General features: G+C 32.8%; 2 protein-coding genes across 5 annotated transcripts; both read left to right on the top strand.

Moving 5' to 3' along the window:
• The first annotated feature begins 1,058 nt into the window (after positions 1-1,058).
• On the top strand, positions 1,059-5,259 carry LOC126661220 (uncharacterized protein At2g39920). Of its 4 annotated transcripts, none has more exons than XM_050355035.2 (5): positions 1,059-1,197; positions 2,302-2,422; positions 2,974-3,418; positions 3,968-4,168; positions 4,914-5,259. In XM_050355035.2, exons 2-5 carry the CDS (start codon positions 2,353-2,355, stop codon positions 5,119-5,121), a joined length of 924 nt encoding a protein of 307 aa, XP_050210992.1. In that variant the 5' UTR covers positions 1,059-1,197; positions 2,302-2,352; the 3' UTR covers positions 5,122-5,259. The 4 variants fall into 4 exon arrangements, with proteins under 4 accessions (XP_050210992.1, XP_050210991.1, XP_050210994.1 ...); XM_050355034.2 differs by having other exon boundaries at positions 2,292-2,422; XM_050355037.2 differs by lacking the exon at positions 1,059-1,197 and adding an exon at positions 1,256-1,645.
• A 2,314-nt stretch (positions 5,260-7,573) lies between these two features.
• LOC126660049 (glucan endo-1,3-beta-glucosidase, acidic) lies at positions 7,574-9,201 on the top strand. The gene has a single exon (XM_050353374.2). The coding sequence runs from the start codon at positions 7,695-7,697 to the stop codon at positions 8,853-8,855; it is 1,161 nt and encodes a 386-aa protein (XP_050209331.1). The 5' UTR covers positions 7,574-7,694; the 3' UTR covers positions 8,856-9,201.
• The last annotated feature ends 6,515 nt before the right edge of the window (positions 9,202-15,716 follow it).

Raw genomic sequence — 15,716 nt, 5'->3', positions numbered from 1 at the left:
TATAGAGAATATTTTATGTTATGTAAAGAAAAAGTCAAAAAAGAAATAATTGGTGGGGGTTATTGCTACTTATTTATCAAAGTCTGAAATCATATCCGGCAAATTTGTAAATATTTTAACAATTAAGCCCCTCATATATTAATTATTGAGCAAAGGGTCAATCTAATTTTTAAATTTATGTCTCGAAATTAAATAATTTATTTTTAACTTTTTTGATCAGTTAAACTTTAAAATTTATATTTCAAAATCAGATAAGTCACTTGTAATTGTTTTAATCAATTATGTTACAAATTCTATTAATTTAAGTCAAGTAGCTCTTAATTTGTATATACGTCAAACATTTCACTTACGATTTGAAATATAAATTTCAAAATCTAAATGACTAATAAATTAAAAGTGCCTTGTTTGACCGCAAGACACAAAATTTAGTATTTAATTGAGAGAATGCTTTAAAATAACTTATTTGATAATAAAATATAAGTTGGAGGACCGGATTAACCTTTTTCTCTTTATTATTATCTAAAATAAAGGTAAAGGTACAAAAAAATCCTTGTAGTTTTTACAAAAGTACAAATAAACTCTTTTACTTTTAGGGTGTAATTAAGCCCTCTTTGTTTTTAAATAGAACAAATAACCTTTTTCGTCCAACACCATTAGAAACACTCGTTAATGGTTGACATGTCTCTCATAATCATATAGGAAAAAAATTCATAAATAATTTTAATGTCTAAAATATTTACTGAAATTGGGGGGAGGGGGTAAGTGTCCCAAAAATAAACTATAAGGGTTCATTTGTTCGATTTTAAAATAACGACGGTTAAATTGTTCAATTTTAAAAATACGAGGACTTGATTGTGCCCAAAAAATAAAAGAGCTGATATGTACTTTTAAGAAAAAGTCGAGGATTTATTTGTACCTTCTACCTAAAATAAACTTATCTAAACTATTGCTGACAGCGATCAAACAAGTCCAAGGAAGCAACAACTGGACCAACCAGAAATCAGCTACGCAGATATGTATTATAATACTGTGATCTTGATTTGCCGTATCAGTTCAAAAAAAACTTGTCTTTGTAATCTGTAAGGATACATGTGACACAGGAAACTTCCCAAAAGATAAAAAAAAAGTTGATGGATAAATTCAATTATATCCACCATACTTATCTTTTAGTTTCAATCTCACCCATGTCTCTCTCAGGTATTCTTAATCTCTATCTTGGTTCTCTTTAATTATTGTAAAGATTGCATCTTTAGTTCTAAATCTTCAATCTTTAACTTATAATTGCTTGGTTTTATCAGTTTCCTTAAGCTACAAAATTGATGTTTTTTTCTTATTGACGTTGAGTTGATTAGTTTTTTTTTTTTTGGATAATTTGCATTGTTCAGTATAGATTTGTAGATCCAGTTGGTTAGCTGTTGAAAGATTGTGAAAGTTGATTAAATTAGATTAGTAAAGTTTTGGATTCATGGGCATGCATATTGATAATGTTAGACATTGATTGCGAAGTTATCCTATTGTCATATATGGAGACTTCATTCAATCTACCTGCATCCCGTTTTGGAAATGTTTCGGACACGGAACTTCATAGGAAATTTTAAATAACACCATTTCGCTGTGTTCGTGTCTAAGTCTCCTGTTTGCCTGTGTAAGTGTCCGAGCTACCTAGGTATTCCTTCCCACTCTTGTGCTTTTGTTTATCGCTCTTGTAATTGGGTGGTATATCATGTAGCTAAGAAAGCCCTTAGTGATTTTGAATTTTGTTGTGGCTCAAATGTTGTGGCTAGATTTGAGATTCTCGTAGTTGGTTTTTTCTTCAATGAAATATTATCTTTTGTCTAAAAAAAGTTTCTCAAGATTGGATATCTATATCCCTGCACTTTTCTTGTTTCTCTGAATGATTGTGAATTGGCAAAAAAGTTAAGAAATGTAGTACTGGTAAAATGCTGGCGTAGTTGATGCGTCAGCGTGTGAGTTTGGAGAATTTTAATCGTTGTTGATTGTGCGTTTGGTCGTAAACAGAATATAGTTATATGTGGTTAGCGTAGAAATTGATTTAGTAACTCTATCTTTGAAATTCTGTAGAATTGATTTTGTTTATGTGAAATAAAGTAACTATAAATGATCTCATTTCACATGAAATAAAGTATAGAGTAAAATTGAACCAAACAAAGGGTAATCATGTGCGTTGTTTTCGTTGTAGTTGTTCTTGATTAGTGACATGGTTACTTTTAGAAGCATAATAATGGTAGATTTTGATCTTTGTTTTTCGTGATCCTTTTGTAATCTGGAAGGGAATTGCAGAACTTCTGCATCAAATTGCATGAGCTGGTAATTTCTGGTTAGATCAACACAATGTCGGCTTATGCCCATCAAATGGAGAGGGAGTTCTCTGCTCAAGATCTCTCGAGTAGAGGAGGCTCCGGTAAGCACATCTCTTCAGATTCATCATAATTCCTGGTCGACATACAAAGGTAGATCCGCTTTGATTTGTTAAAAATGAATTATTTGTTAAAAATGAGATTGAAAACTTGAAGATTCTGCGGTGACTCTCTTTTATTATGTGGTTCTATCGCTGTATATAAATTCATTGGATGTTGTATTTAACTAACTGTATGGTTAAACTCTATATTGCCCCGAAACTTGTCAATTCTATGTGTCAGAATTTTGTTTCTAGTTTCAGAAATGCTTCTGAAACTCCAAAACTTTATATGTTAACTTATAACCTATCCTTGTAAATAATTTCGCCGTTTCCTATTTTAACGTTTTTTGTTTGGCATCTTCATTTCCGTGTAACATAGGTTAAACATTTTCAATGTAGTTGTGATACACAAAGCTTATCATATCTGGACGTCTATTTTTACTAATTATACCTATAAGGCTATAACTAATAGTGAAAAGAGATAATAGTAGGTCCACATGATCATTCTGGCACAAACTTGAAACTAATAATGGGATTATATTTCTCCACTGCAGAAATGGGAAGTCGATATTTAGTAGAGTCGGGGTTCTACATGACATCTTATGCTGCAGCAATCTTCATCGGCGGTCTTGTAATTGTTGGAGTTCTAATGGTCACCTTACTGATTGCTGTGACAGTAATGCTGCAAACCTGTGAAAGTAGAAGCAAAGGTGTTGTCGCGATCCAAACACCAAACTATGATTACGACCACTGCAAGATTTTTGCTATGCATGCGGAACTCAACAACTTGAGGCCGAAGGATTTCCCTTCGATGTGCAAGAATTTTGCTGTTCAGAACATCAGAGAAGGCCGCTATGCGAGAGATTTAAACAGTTCTTTATTGTTGGTGGAGAAATACTTTGATAATGCCACACTATTAAATGATGGACTTGATGTCGTAATTATGGACATAGATGATATTCTTCCGACTCCTGATTATGCACATCAGTTAATAGACGGGTAAGTTCCTGATTGCTGTCATCATAAACGCATGCTCTTTTACTTCCTATCTATGTAGCACGTAATATGTTCCTGATTGCTTTCTCATAATTTGCATGCTCTTTTACTTCCTATCTGTGTAGCACGTCATGAGAATCTCTTAAATAAAAAACGGGAAAACAATGTTTTCTATAAGAATTAATTTTAGATATAGAGTTTTGGGGTGTTAGAAGCATTTCCAAAAATGAAAGTAAAACGGTTCACACGGTAGTTGTTACTTAACTTTTTACGAAGAAAAAAGGAATAGAAAACAATACTTTTTATGAGACTGTTATAAATATAGAAATTCAGAGTTTTAAAAGCGTTTCCGAAAACGGAAAAGAAACACTGAAATACAGGATTCAAGAAATTTTCACGCAACATAGCTTCATATTATTTTATGCCAAACTTGTTAACGAGATTTAGATGATCACCTTAGAGAACTGTTCTGTCACCCCACTTAGTAGCAGTTTCTTAACTTTTACGGAGAATTAAGAGCGACTAGTTATCCACTTTTCTCGTCTTGTTCAGATTAAATCAGTACGGCTGTAGTGGTTGTTTTGAAGAAGCGGAACATTTGAAACAAAAACTTCTGCTCAGATTATACAACAAACTTCAAGCTAGGGGATGGTCTTTGATTTTATTATCAAGCAAACCAGAGAGACTACGAAATGCCACTGTCGAGCAGCTTATTTTTGCAGGATACAGAGGTTGGTCTTCGGTCATTATGAGGTACTCGTACTGTGTTTCCTTTCTCTAAATCCAGTAAATAATTTTATTGATTGCTAGTTCTGATACTGTTGTGCACGGAAACGGAAATATCAAAACGAAAAACGCTGAAATGCAAAAACAATGAAGCAATAATTTTTACAAGATAGATTATGGTAAAGTTATAGAATTTTGGAAGCATTTTTAGAAACAAAACTATATGGCACGGAAACAGAAATATTAAATCGAAAAACGCTAAAATGCAAAACAACGAAGCAATATTTTTGCAAGATAGGTGATAACAAACCTTTGAAACTTCGGAAGCGAAACGTCAAAATATAAAAATCAGAAAGTTTCTGTGCATTATATTTCTGATATTATAACCATACAGGGTGTAAATACTGCTGTTTTTGCCTTTCTCTATATAAATTGCTTGTTTACAAAATGCATAATTTATTACAAATCTTAAAAATCTTTTCCACCATATGCATTTCTTTATTTATATATCTCCTCATATCAATGACATCAGTCAGTTTGGTTCGGTCTGCGGGTCTGGAATAACTGAAACTGACCAAACCAGGATATATTAAATGTCCAAACCGAATCAAAAACCGAATATTTGCAAGAATACCAACTGAACCAAATAATTTTTTCTCAATGACAACATTCTTACAATATCGATTCGTTCTTTTAGATACTGTTCGGTTTTTTGCACGCCCCTAAAGCCGAAGAGTTGCAATCTGACCAAAATGACTGCTGATTCTTATAGATCAGATGACGAATTGGAAATGAACATTCATGAATACTTTACGAAACGAAGGACGGCAATTTTGACAGAGGGGTTCCGCGTTACCGGAGTAATTAGCAGTCGAATGGATGCTTTAATCGGACAATCGCCGGGACAACGCAGATTTAAGCTCCCAAATCCCATTTTTTATTATCTACATCCTTTTAAAGAGAACTTGTATGAAAAATAGTTCATAGAATTGTATCTCAATTTGTTATTTATGTATCAGTAGGAAATAATTAGTTCATGGAAAAGTCAGCTCAGTTGTATAAAAACAATTTAGATTCTGCTTTGATTATTTTGTTGTATATAAGATTATATTTGTTCATATTCATTGGTTTTGTTGAGTTGTACAAAATTATTATTCACATTCTATATTTTGAAACAAATATAATCGATTTTTTAAGTACAAAATTTGTAAAGTCGAAAGAGATTAATTTTAATAACTAGTAAAATACTGTGATTAAATATTTAACAAAAAAAACTACATATAAGCTTAAGCAGAAAATGAAAGAACTACTAATAGTAAAATTTTAAATTTCTTAATTATACTAATATTCATTTTTTGCTTTTGGTATAGAATCCAATTTACATTTTTATAGCATCAAATTTCAAATAATTTTTTTTAAAAAAACGTGGGTTTAATGTTTTTAAAATATCAAACATTTTCGGATGATGTCAATTTTAATTAAAGCTTTTTAAAGCATTGATTTTGGGGTTTTTTCCCAAAAAATTGCCACAATTTGGGAATAACTTTTGGAGCTAAACTGATTTCTATGAAATCAGTAAAACAAAGGTGTCCGCAAGTATGACTTGCAGACACCTTTGTCCAATGGGTTTGGGTGTGCTCCCAAACCCATTCTTTTTTATTTTTTTTTAAATTATAAATTTTAAAAAACAAAAATTCTTATCCCTTATTCAATTTTAAAATAGAATATTAACCACTAGAGTGTTTTCGGTTTAAATTTGAAATTTTGTAATTTGCAAATATCAGAGAAAGCGTCGAAATTTTAGAAGTGGGCAGCGTACTATTTGCTTGAGGCTACAAGAGGTTAGTGAATGTTTTATTTACTTTACTTTTAAATATAATTTGTTAGTTAGATGTTAAAAATTAGTTTAAATTAAAAAACTTTAAATAATTTATTGTAACTGTGAATACTAAGGTTAGTCAAATATAGAAAAATATTAAAAAATTTAGTATATTATTTTAATGTTTAAAAATATTAGAAAATCCTAATTGTTAAAATTGTTGATTTATTATTTAGTATTTGTAAAATGGTAGATATTATAATTGTTAAAATTGATATTAAATAAAAATTGTTAATAAAATGCTAAAACCAAGTATAATTTAAAAAAGTTTTATAATTTATAATAAAATGTTAGAGATTAGTCAATTTTAGAATATTTTTTCTATTTTATTTAACTTTTAAAAAATATTAGAGAATTATAATTTTTAAAAGTTAAGTTAATTATATATTTTTAGTAAAATGTTAGAAATAATTGTTATAATTATTTATTGTTAGTAAAATGCCGTTAAAAAATGCTTTGCATTTGAAATTGCTACCATAATTTATGGACAAATACTAAACATGTGAGTGATACCTCGCGTCACCGACGGACTCAGCAGGGTTATCACATAAGGACCCGAACCATTTGGGAATAACTTTTGGAACCCAGTTTTTAATTTAAACTAATTTTTATCATCTAAGTAACAAATTATATTTAAAATTAAAGTAAATAAAACATTCACTAACCTATTGTAGCCTCCAGTAAATAGCACGCTGTCCACTTCTAAAATTTCGACGCTTTCTCCGATATTTGCAAATTACAAAATTTAAACCGAAAACACTCTAAAATTAATATTTTATTTTAAAATTAAATAAGGGATAAAAGTTTTTATTTTTTAAATTTATAATTTGGGAATAACTTTTGGGAATAACTTTTTATAATGGCAATTTTTTGGGAAAAAACCCATTGATTTTGTCCTATTTTATATTTTTAGCTTTTAGTTGTAGCTATTTATCTACATCGACGGTCAAATTCATCCAAAAATACCAAATAGTTTCATATCTAATTAAATCTAACTTTATTTCATTTTAATAATACTTATAAAAATTAGTATATATCTATCAAAAACCGAATCTTTTTGGCGTTTTTGATAAATAATGAGTGTTGGGCTAAAATTGATATATTTATCGAAAACAGGCTAGTATTTATGTTTATGATTTATGAGAGAATTGATCAAAATCCGAAAATCCACCGCACTTTTTTTTGACATTTTAAAGAAATTAAACCAAAAATTATTCACCTTTAAATTTTATAAAACGACGCCTGTATGCCGCATATCAGTAACATCATTACATCAGTAAGAAATAATGGTCAAATAGAGATTGACTAGAAGAGAGTTTAATTTAACCTTTCATTTAATATATTAAGACCCAATTGCAAATAAAAAAAGATTAAAATTTAAAGCGAAATACAAACTTAATAAGAGGATCCAAATGACACTATTTACTCATTCGTTAACAGCTTCCTCATGTCTAACGTACGCCTGATGCACATTCGCCGCCAAAATATAAAACTTCCTCTTATCCTGCACCTCACTGCCGACGTGTACATATAATAGGGCTCACTTTTTTGTTTCTTTTCTTAGCACTCAACTCAGTCAAATGCCCACACACAAAACACACCAGTTTCACTTTCCCGCGCAATAACTGACAGTCTCTCTCTCTTTTTTCTCTCGCCGGAGAATCAAGAAAGAAAATGAAACCGCTCGTTTTAGTGCTCGTCCTCCTCGTCTTTCTCCGATTAACCACCACGATCACCGCCGCAACTCCACGTTTTCTCTCCACCGCAGTCGGTGTAACCTACACATCGTCATTCTCACCGGCGATTCCATCACCACCGCCGGATAAAATCGCTGCCGCGATCTCCTCCTTACATTTCCGCTGCGTCCGCCTCACTGATCCTGAACCTAACCTAATCCGCTCCTTTTCATACACAAACACCTCTCTGTTTCTCTCTATCCCTAACTCCTTCCTCTTCCCCCTCGCCGCTAACCGCTCTCTCGCTCTCCGGTGGCTGTACGGTCATGTTTTACCGTTTTACCCTCGCTCGAGAATCTCACTCATTTCAGTCGGAGACGATGCCGTTTCAGCTCAACTCGCACCGCTTATACTCCCGGCTATTCGAAACGTTTATTTAGCGTTACGTGGACTCGGAATCGACAAAATCGCCGTCTCCACAACTTTCTCCTTCGTCAACGCCGTTACGACGCCGTTTCCTCCGTCGTCAGCTCTATTTCAAGATCCGATCGGCCGTCTGGTGATCAGACCGTTATTACAGTTTTTACAAGAGACGAACTCGTCGTTTTTAGTCAAGGTTTATCCGTACAACATGTACAGATTAAACTCTGAGATACCGATCGGATTCGCTTTGTTTCAACAACATCCGTTCAATTTCAGAGACGACACGGTGACCGGAGTTCGTTATCGGAATCTCTTCGATATGATGGTTGACGCTGTTATAGCCGCAATGGCGGTGGCCGGACATCAGAATATTCCAGTAATTGTAGCTGAGACAGGCTGGCCGAGCTCTGGCGGTGAGGTGCGTGAGGTCGACGCGAGTCCGGAATTTGCAGAGACTTATATAAAAGGATTAGTTGGACATTTGAAATCCGGGCTCGGTGGTACGCCGTTGAGAAAAGAAGGCGGTGTTAAGGAGACGTATATTTTTGAATTGGCTGATAAAAATGTGAAGCAAGAAGACGACGGCAGTACCAGAAATTGGGGGATTTTGTACCCTAATTTGACTAGAAAGTATCGTCACATTGATTTTTCCAGCGACGGGTCTGTTAACCGTGCCGGTTTTTTCATGTTCGTTGCGGTCTGGTTTCTAATAGCTGGTTTATTATCACTGCAATAGCAGAATTTTTGCTGAAGATGATGACCGGTGTTTGTTCTTGCTAGGGTTTTGTTATCTGCTCTTTAAATCAGGTAAACATTTCTGATTTGTGTCTGTTAAATTCTGTTGTTGTTGTTTCCATTGGAGAGTTAGAAAAATAAGACTGTTAATATGCGATTGAGGTTTTGAAGGAGATTAATCACTAATTGTGATTGGTTTTTTGTGATGAATTAGATTTGTTTAGGTGTACATTGTGATTTAAGAGATGAAATTGTGAATTTGGTGGTAGATTTGTGATTTGATTTCGTCTCTTAAACCTTGTTATGTACATTTGATTTTGATAAATGAAATTGAACTTTCTTGTTCAGATATCTGTTTCTTCTTTATGTTCATTTTAACCAGTTTATTAGTATGTTGCTCTAAATTGGAGCTAATCATAGGCTTAGCGGTAAATTTTTGTAAGGATTCATTTTAATTTCATCTTATACTTCTACGTATCCCCTTGCTAATTGCTTTGAGATATTTATGGGTTTTGTATTTTAACTTGAATTCAATCAATGCAGTTGAAACATAGTGTTTTTGGTTCGATCCGATCAATGTGGTGCGGAAACAAAAAACATTGAAATAGAAAATAGTAGAACGGAAAATGGCAAAATAATATAGTATAAATTATTAATGAATAAAAATTAAAAAATTTAAGAGGTTCAAGAAGTTTCGTAAACGGAAATAAAATGTCGAAATGTAAGATTTGGCAGTCTTTTGTGTAATATAAGTGTTGAATTTTTGGTATGATTTTATCAAATGACAATGCAGTAGATCATCTAAGTATGATTGTTAACTTACTTTATATCTTTGAAGCAATTAAATGATCCGGTCGATTTGATTAATCAATAAAACTAGTTTCGCATTACGTGCTACGCACGTGACTCGTGGTGTGACTTAGCAATTTATGTATAAATTAAATTTATTATAATAATATCAATTTATTTTATTTATAATTAACATACAATTTAATTTAAATTAATTTAATAACATTATTTTAACTAAATCTTTGTTCTTTTTATTTCAATTAAAAAATTGAAAATAATAAAACAAAATAAGTAATTTACATAAACTAAAAGCTCATGGGTATATATACATATTAATGTAAAAATTAAATATGCATAGTAATAAAGTACTACTTATGTCATCTTTAACTTTATTATTAGTTAAATATATTAATTAATTCAAAAAAATGAATAAGCAGACCTTAAATATTTTTTGAGAGAGAAAATAAAATTTAAATATGGAATGAGAATTTTACTTGTAAGACTGAGAATTATAGAAGGAACCAAACTTCCATAAAATCACAAATTAAGTAATCAGTTTAGTATAAATTAAAAAAAATGGTCTGGTAAATGTGCATATAATATGATCTGTTAATATATATATAATAATATTTATTTATTTATTAACTTTAGTTTATATTAAATTTAAATAGAATACTCAAATTTATTAATTTTTTAAGATTAATTGATTTTAATAACATCCACTTATAACTTATCAAATCAATTAAATTTATTATAATAAAACCAATGTATTTTATTATATCAGTATATTAATTAACACTTATATTGGAGATTTTATTCAAATTACATTTATTTTAAGATTTTTGAATTTATAAACTTTATTTTATATATATTCTCTGAAATTAAAAAAATTGTATTAATAATTATTGGATTTTTTTTCGATGAATTATTGGAATTTTTTTATTATTTATAATATACTTATTATAATCCCACATTAACATGTCTATAATTATTGATTATTGTTTTATTTAATAGCCTAATAAAATCATTAACACTCCACTCACATTCATATTATTGAGGGCCAAAAAGTCTATACTCGAAAGTTGCTTAGTACAACTCAAACTTCCAAAGTTGCAACATAAAGAAGGCATATTAGGATTGTGAAAATTATAATCCGTTTCCAAAGTAGTGTTTAATATCTCACGATTCAAAATGTATTAGGATTGTGAAATAACTTACGCACAATTATTATTGGCTATTAATTATAATTATGAAAGGTTAAAATTGTTAATTACCATAAAACCTCTAATTAAATGATGAATTGGTAATAAATTAGAAAGGGCTATTAGGTAAAAGTGCCTGTCCCCCCCCCCCCATCCGTGCTTTTATATATAGTACTAGCGTTTCGCCACGTGCTACGCACGTGAGCGACATTTACATGACCCGTTGTGTAATAAATTATAAGATGAATTATTAATTATTATTTGTTATTTAAATTTTCTAATATTATTTTCTAATTATATTATATTTGTAAAATTATTTTTACTAAAATTAAACCATGTTATTCTACACATGTAAGTGATATTTGAATAACCCGTTATATATATATATATATATATATATATATATATATATATCAATTACGTAATTAAATATAATATAATAACTATTATTTAATTTATTAAGATAAAATTTCCATTTTTTTAAAATATGATTAAACTTGTTTCCCTGTTTTTTAAGAAAACGGTTGGTGCCTTTGAAGTGTGTGCGGGCGTGCCAGAGGTTGGACCTCAAATTGAAAATTAAAAATTGATCAAGCGATTGTGAGATTTTCAAAGGACGTAAAAAATCTAAACGTTCGTAAAGAAAAACTCCTAGAGAAACTTTGAAAACAAGAATAAACTTCTGCAATTAAAATCTAAAATTCAACACTGTAAATGAACTACTGCTGAAATAATGTTTAAAAACAAAAGATTGAAATTGCGAAAGATGTAAAGCGTTTACAAAGGATTGCATAAAATAAAAGCTTTTGGTGTTGATAATCTCCTGAGAGTATTGAGTTTTTGTTGAATTTGGCTGGGCTCTCAAATCGTCGTCTTCTTCTCCCTTTTATAGCGTTTGTAGAAACTGTCTGATGATAACTGCCTCTTTAACTGCCCACGTCTTCACAGCGCTTCCCACTTCTAAAAACTGCTCCTGAAAAATCGCTTTACAAAAAGCACGTGACTTCCTGGACCTTGGCCAATTGAGCTTCTGGGCTTCTTCTTCTAACGGGCTTCTGGCCTTTTGATTCTGAAATTCTCTTTTCCTCCAAGATCAGGTCAAGGTCAAAAACAAAACCTTTGAGAAATCTCTTGGAAATATGAAAATCAAATGAATTAACTTCTCAAATCTCTTGGAATTAACTTCTGACAGTCGAATCTCTTAGAATTAACTTCTGACCGTCAAATCTCTTGGAATTAACTTCTGACCGTCAAATCTCTTGAAATTAACTTCTGACCGTCAAATCTCTTGGAATTTAATTTTTATAGTCGAATCTCTTGGAAATCTCTTGAAAAAGTCAAATCTCTTAGAAATCTCTTGGAAAAGTCAAATCTCTTGAAAATCTCTTGGAAAAGTCAAATCTCTTGAAATTTAACTTTTACAGTCGAATCTCTTTGGAAATCTCTTGAAAAAGTCAAATCTCTTAGAAATCTCTTGGAAAAGTCAAATCTCTTGAAATTTAACTTTTACAGTCGAATCTCTTGGAAATCTCTTGAAAAAGTCAAATCTCTTAGAAATCTCTTGGAAAAGTCAAATCTCTTGAAAATCTCTTGGAAAAGTCAAATCTCTTGAAATTAAATCCTCCACGTCAAATCTCTTGAAATTAATTTCTCCACGTAGCTTTTTGTATCTTTTTAATAGAATATGGGCTTTATGGCCTTCGGGCCATATTTTTAATTTTGGCGTAAACAATGCCCCCCATGTATGAATGACTTTAGAAATAAAGCCATTTATACATGATCTTTCTTAACCAAAATTAACTCAACTTATACATACTTGTTTTATATGTTGCATCCGCTTCAACGGCAATTTCAAATGCTTTAGCCGCTTCAGCAATTCTCATCGCTCCAGACGCTTCTCTAGACGCTTCATGTGCCCTATCATTTTCAAACGCTCTAGTAGTTCCAAGCGCTCTAGGATTCCAAGTTCTCTAGCAGTTTCAGACGCTTTAACGGTTTCAAGGGCTCTAGCAGACGCTCTAGCGGTTCCAGATGCTTTAATAGTTTCAGGTGCTCCAACTGCTATAAAAACTCAAACAACAATAACAAAAGGTGGCCAACATGCCTACCTTTCTTAAATTATAGAATTCAATCATACAACCAAAAAAACAAAAAAAATTAAAACACAACAAACAAAAAAAAAAATGATAAATAAACAAGCCATAGTTTGGCCGAATTTTAGAGAATCTGAATTTTCTCTAATCTTTGTACATCTATATTTTTCAGATTCTTTCATGTTTGCCGTGGTTTCGGCCTCATTTTTTTTTAAGGCCGTGGTTTCGGCCTTTTTTTTTTTTTTTTACTTAACATTTTTCTTCTCTGCAGTAACAAATCCTACTGCAAAAACAACATTTTGAGGCGCCTGGCATTGTTTCTTATATCTCCTCTGTTGGTGGACCACTGATCTCTTGCATTTATGACTTCTCTTTTCATCCGCTCCTGGAATTTCACATGTTCAAACCTGTTCTTCTGTATTCTAGGCTGAACTTTTGGAATCCATCTCCTTTGAACTGCAAGATTCCTCTCCTTTTCTTCAATAGCATTCTCCATCTCTTTGATTCTCCTCTTAAGATCTAGGAGTTTCCTAAGATCAAAAGAAGTAGCATTCACAGACACCACAGGTGGAAATGGATCATCATCAATCAACATTGCCTCTTTCTTTTCAGGAAACTTCAAAATTCCCTTGTTAATCCTGTCCTGGACGACATTCCTGAAACTCCAACAAACATTAGTAGCATGATTCCATGAATCGTGATACTTACAGTATTCTTTCCCTTTGAGCTCCTCCTTTGAAGGTGCCTTGTAAGCTTCTGGGAAAGAGATGAATTTTTCTTTCACCAGAAAATCAAAGATCTCTCCAGTCTTTGAAACATCAAAAGTATATTGCGACTGTGCACTTGAGGCATTTGGCTTTTTCCACATGTCATGTACTTTTTTCACTAACATTGGGCAGATGCAAGATCCTGAGGAGTTCAAATCTGCTACAGCAATATCATGGCTCATCTCCTGGAAATATGTACCCATGGAAGTTTTCCTCCTGTGGTTCTCCTCTCTCAAGAGATCTTCATATTCTGTGACTTTTGCAGCAAGTTCGAAAAAATCACGAAACTCCATCCCTTGGAACTTCTTTCTCAACTCTATGTCCAGACCCCTCTGTGCCAGCTTCACAAACTCAGTCTCCGGCAAGTACACTTTGCAGCGACTCCTCAGCTTCTTAAACCTAGATATGAACAAATCTGCAGGTTCTCCGGCCCTCTGAGTTATTCTTGAAATTTCAGCAATTGAGATCTCAGGTTCTGCCCGGAAGAATTGAGTGTGAAACTGCCTTTCTATCTCCTGCCAAGCAAAAATGGAATTTCTAGGAAGGGTGGCATACCAAGTGAATGCCGCTCCAGTCAGTGAATTAGGAAATAATCTCAGTTTAAGATTTGCAAAATTAAAAACATTTGCTAACTCTCCGCATTGTATGGTAAACCTTGCCACATGTTCCAAAGTTGATTGGCCTTCATCTCCTGAGAACAAAGAAAAGTCAGGAACTCTATAACCTCTGGGATATGGGTTATCTCTGTCAATTGCTTCAGGGTATGGCTTGTGAAACTCTGGCCTTCCCACTTGCCTTAAGCCGGGGCCATAGAGTTCTTGAACCATTTCTCTCACAGCATCAATATCCACCTGGTTTTGAATCACAGGAGGTTGAAACACAGGCACTGGAGTAGCATTTCCTCTTGGGATTCCACCACAGTTATTTCCCATATGGTCAAAACCTTCATCATACACATTAGGTTGTGTATTAACATTAGTATGCCCGAAATATTGTGGTTTCGTTCCTTGATGGCAAGCTCCCTTGAGAGGGGTGCCTATCACCTCATTTTTACGATGAGGAGGAACGTACCTTTCCTCAGAAAAAAGGTTAACAATAGGAGAAGGTTGAGATGCCTTACTTGATTCTGCTACCTCCTGAACATGATTTCCAGATACATGCCCCCCTTCGACTTGTTTTAAACTCTTCTTTTCAGAATCCTCCTTCTGAGCCCAACTCTTCTGCATTTTTTCCACAGTATCAATCATGATCTTGTATTGTGCCTTGCTTTCTGTGGAGTACTCATCAATTCTCCTGGCTTGTTTCCTAGATTCTTCTTCAAATTTCTCCTGTCTTACTTCCATTCTTTTGAAATAATCCATCATGTGAGCCATGATGCTTTCAGGAGAATCCTCAACCATTTTCTCCTTTCCTTTTTCTTCTGCAGTAACAGGTCCTACTACAGGAATGACATTTTGTGGCGCCTCTTGATTTTCATTATTTGGAGGCGCAAGTGACTTCTCAAACTGTTCAACCACTGTGTGAACTTTTCCTCCTGGCCCTGCTGTTGCAGGCGCGCTTTCCTCCTCCTGAGAGTCGGATACATCTTTCCCTAAAATACTGCGAGTCCTTGGAGCCATCTTTTGATCGTCCCACTGGGCGTGCCAAATTGTTTCCCTGTTTTTTAAGAAAACGGTTGGTGCCTTTGAAGTGTGTGCGGGCGTGCCAGAGGTTGGACCTCAAATTGAAAATTAAAAATTGATCAAGCGATTGTGAGATTTTCAAAGGACGTAAAAAATCTAAACGTTCGTAAAGAAAAACTCCTAGAGAAACTTTGAAAACAAGAATAAACTTCTGCAATTAAAATCTAAAATTCAACACTGTAAATGAACTACTGCTGAAATAATGTTTAAAAACAAAAGATTGAAATTGCGAAAGATGTAAAGCGTTTACAAAGGATTGCATAAAATAAAAGCTTTTGGTGTTGATAATCTCCTGAGAGTATTGAGTTTTTGTTGAATTTGGCTGGGCT

The sequence above is a fragment of the Mercurialis annua genome, linkage group LG8 (assembly GCF_937616625.2).
Source record: "Mercurialis annua linkage group LG8, ddMerAnnu1.2, whole genome shotgun sequence".
NCBI classification, from domain to species: domain Eukaryota; kingdom Viridiplantae; phylum Streptophyta; class Magnoliopsida; order Malpighiales; family Euphorbiaceae; genus Mercurialis; species Mercurialis annua.
Note: the sequence above shows the minus strand (reverse complement) of the source record. Positions and strands in the feature narration are given on the sequence as shown.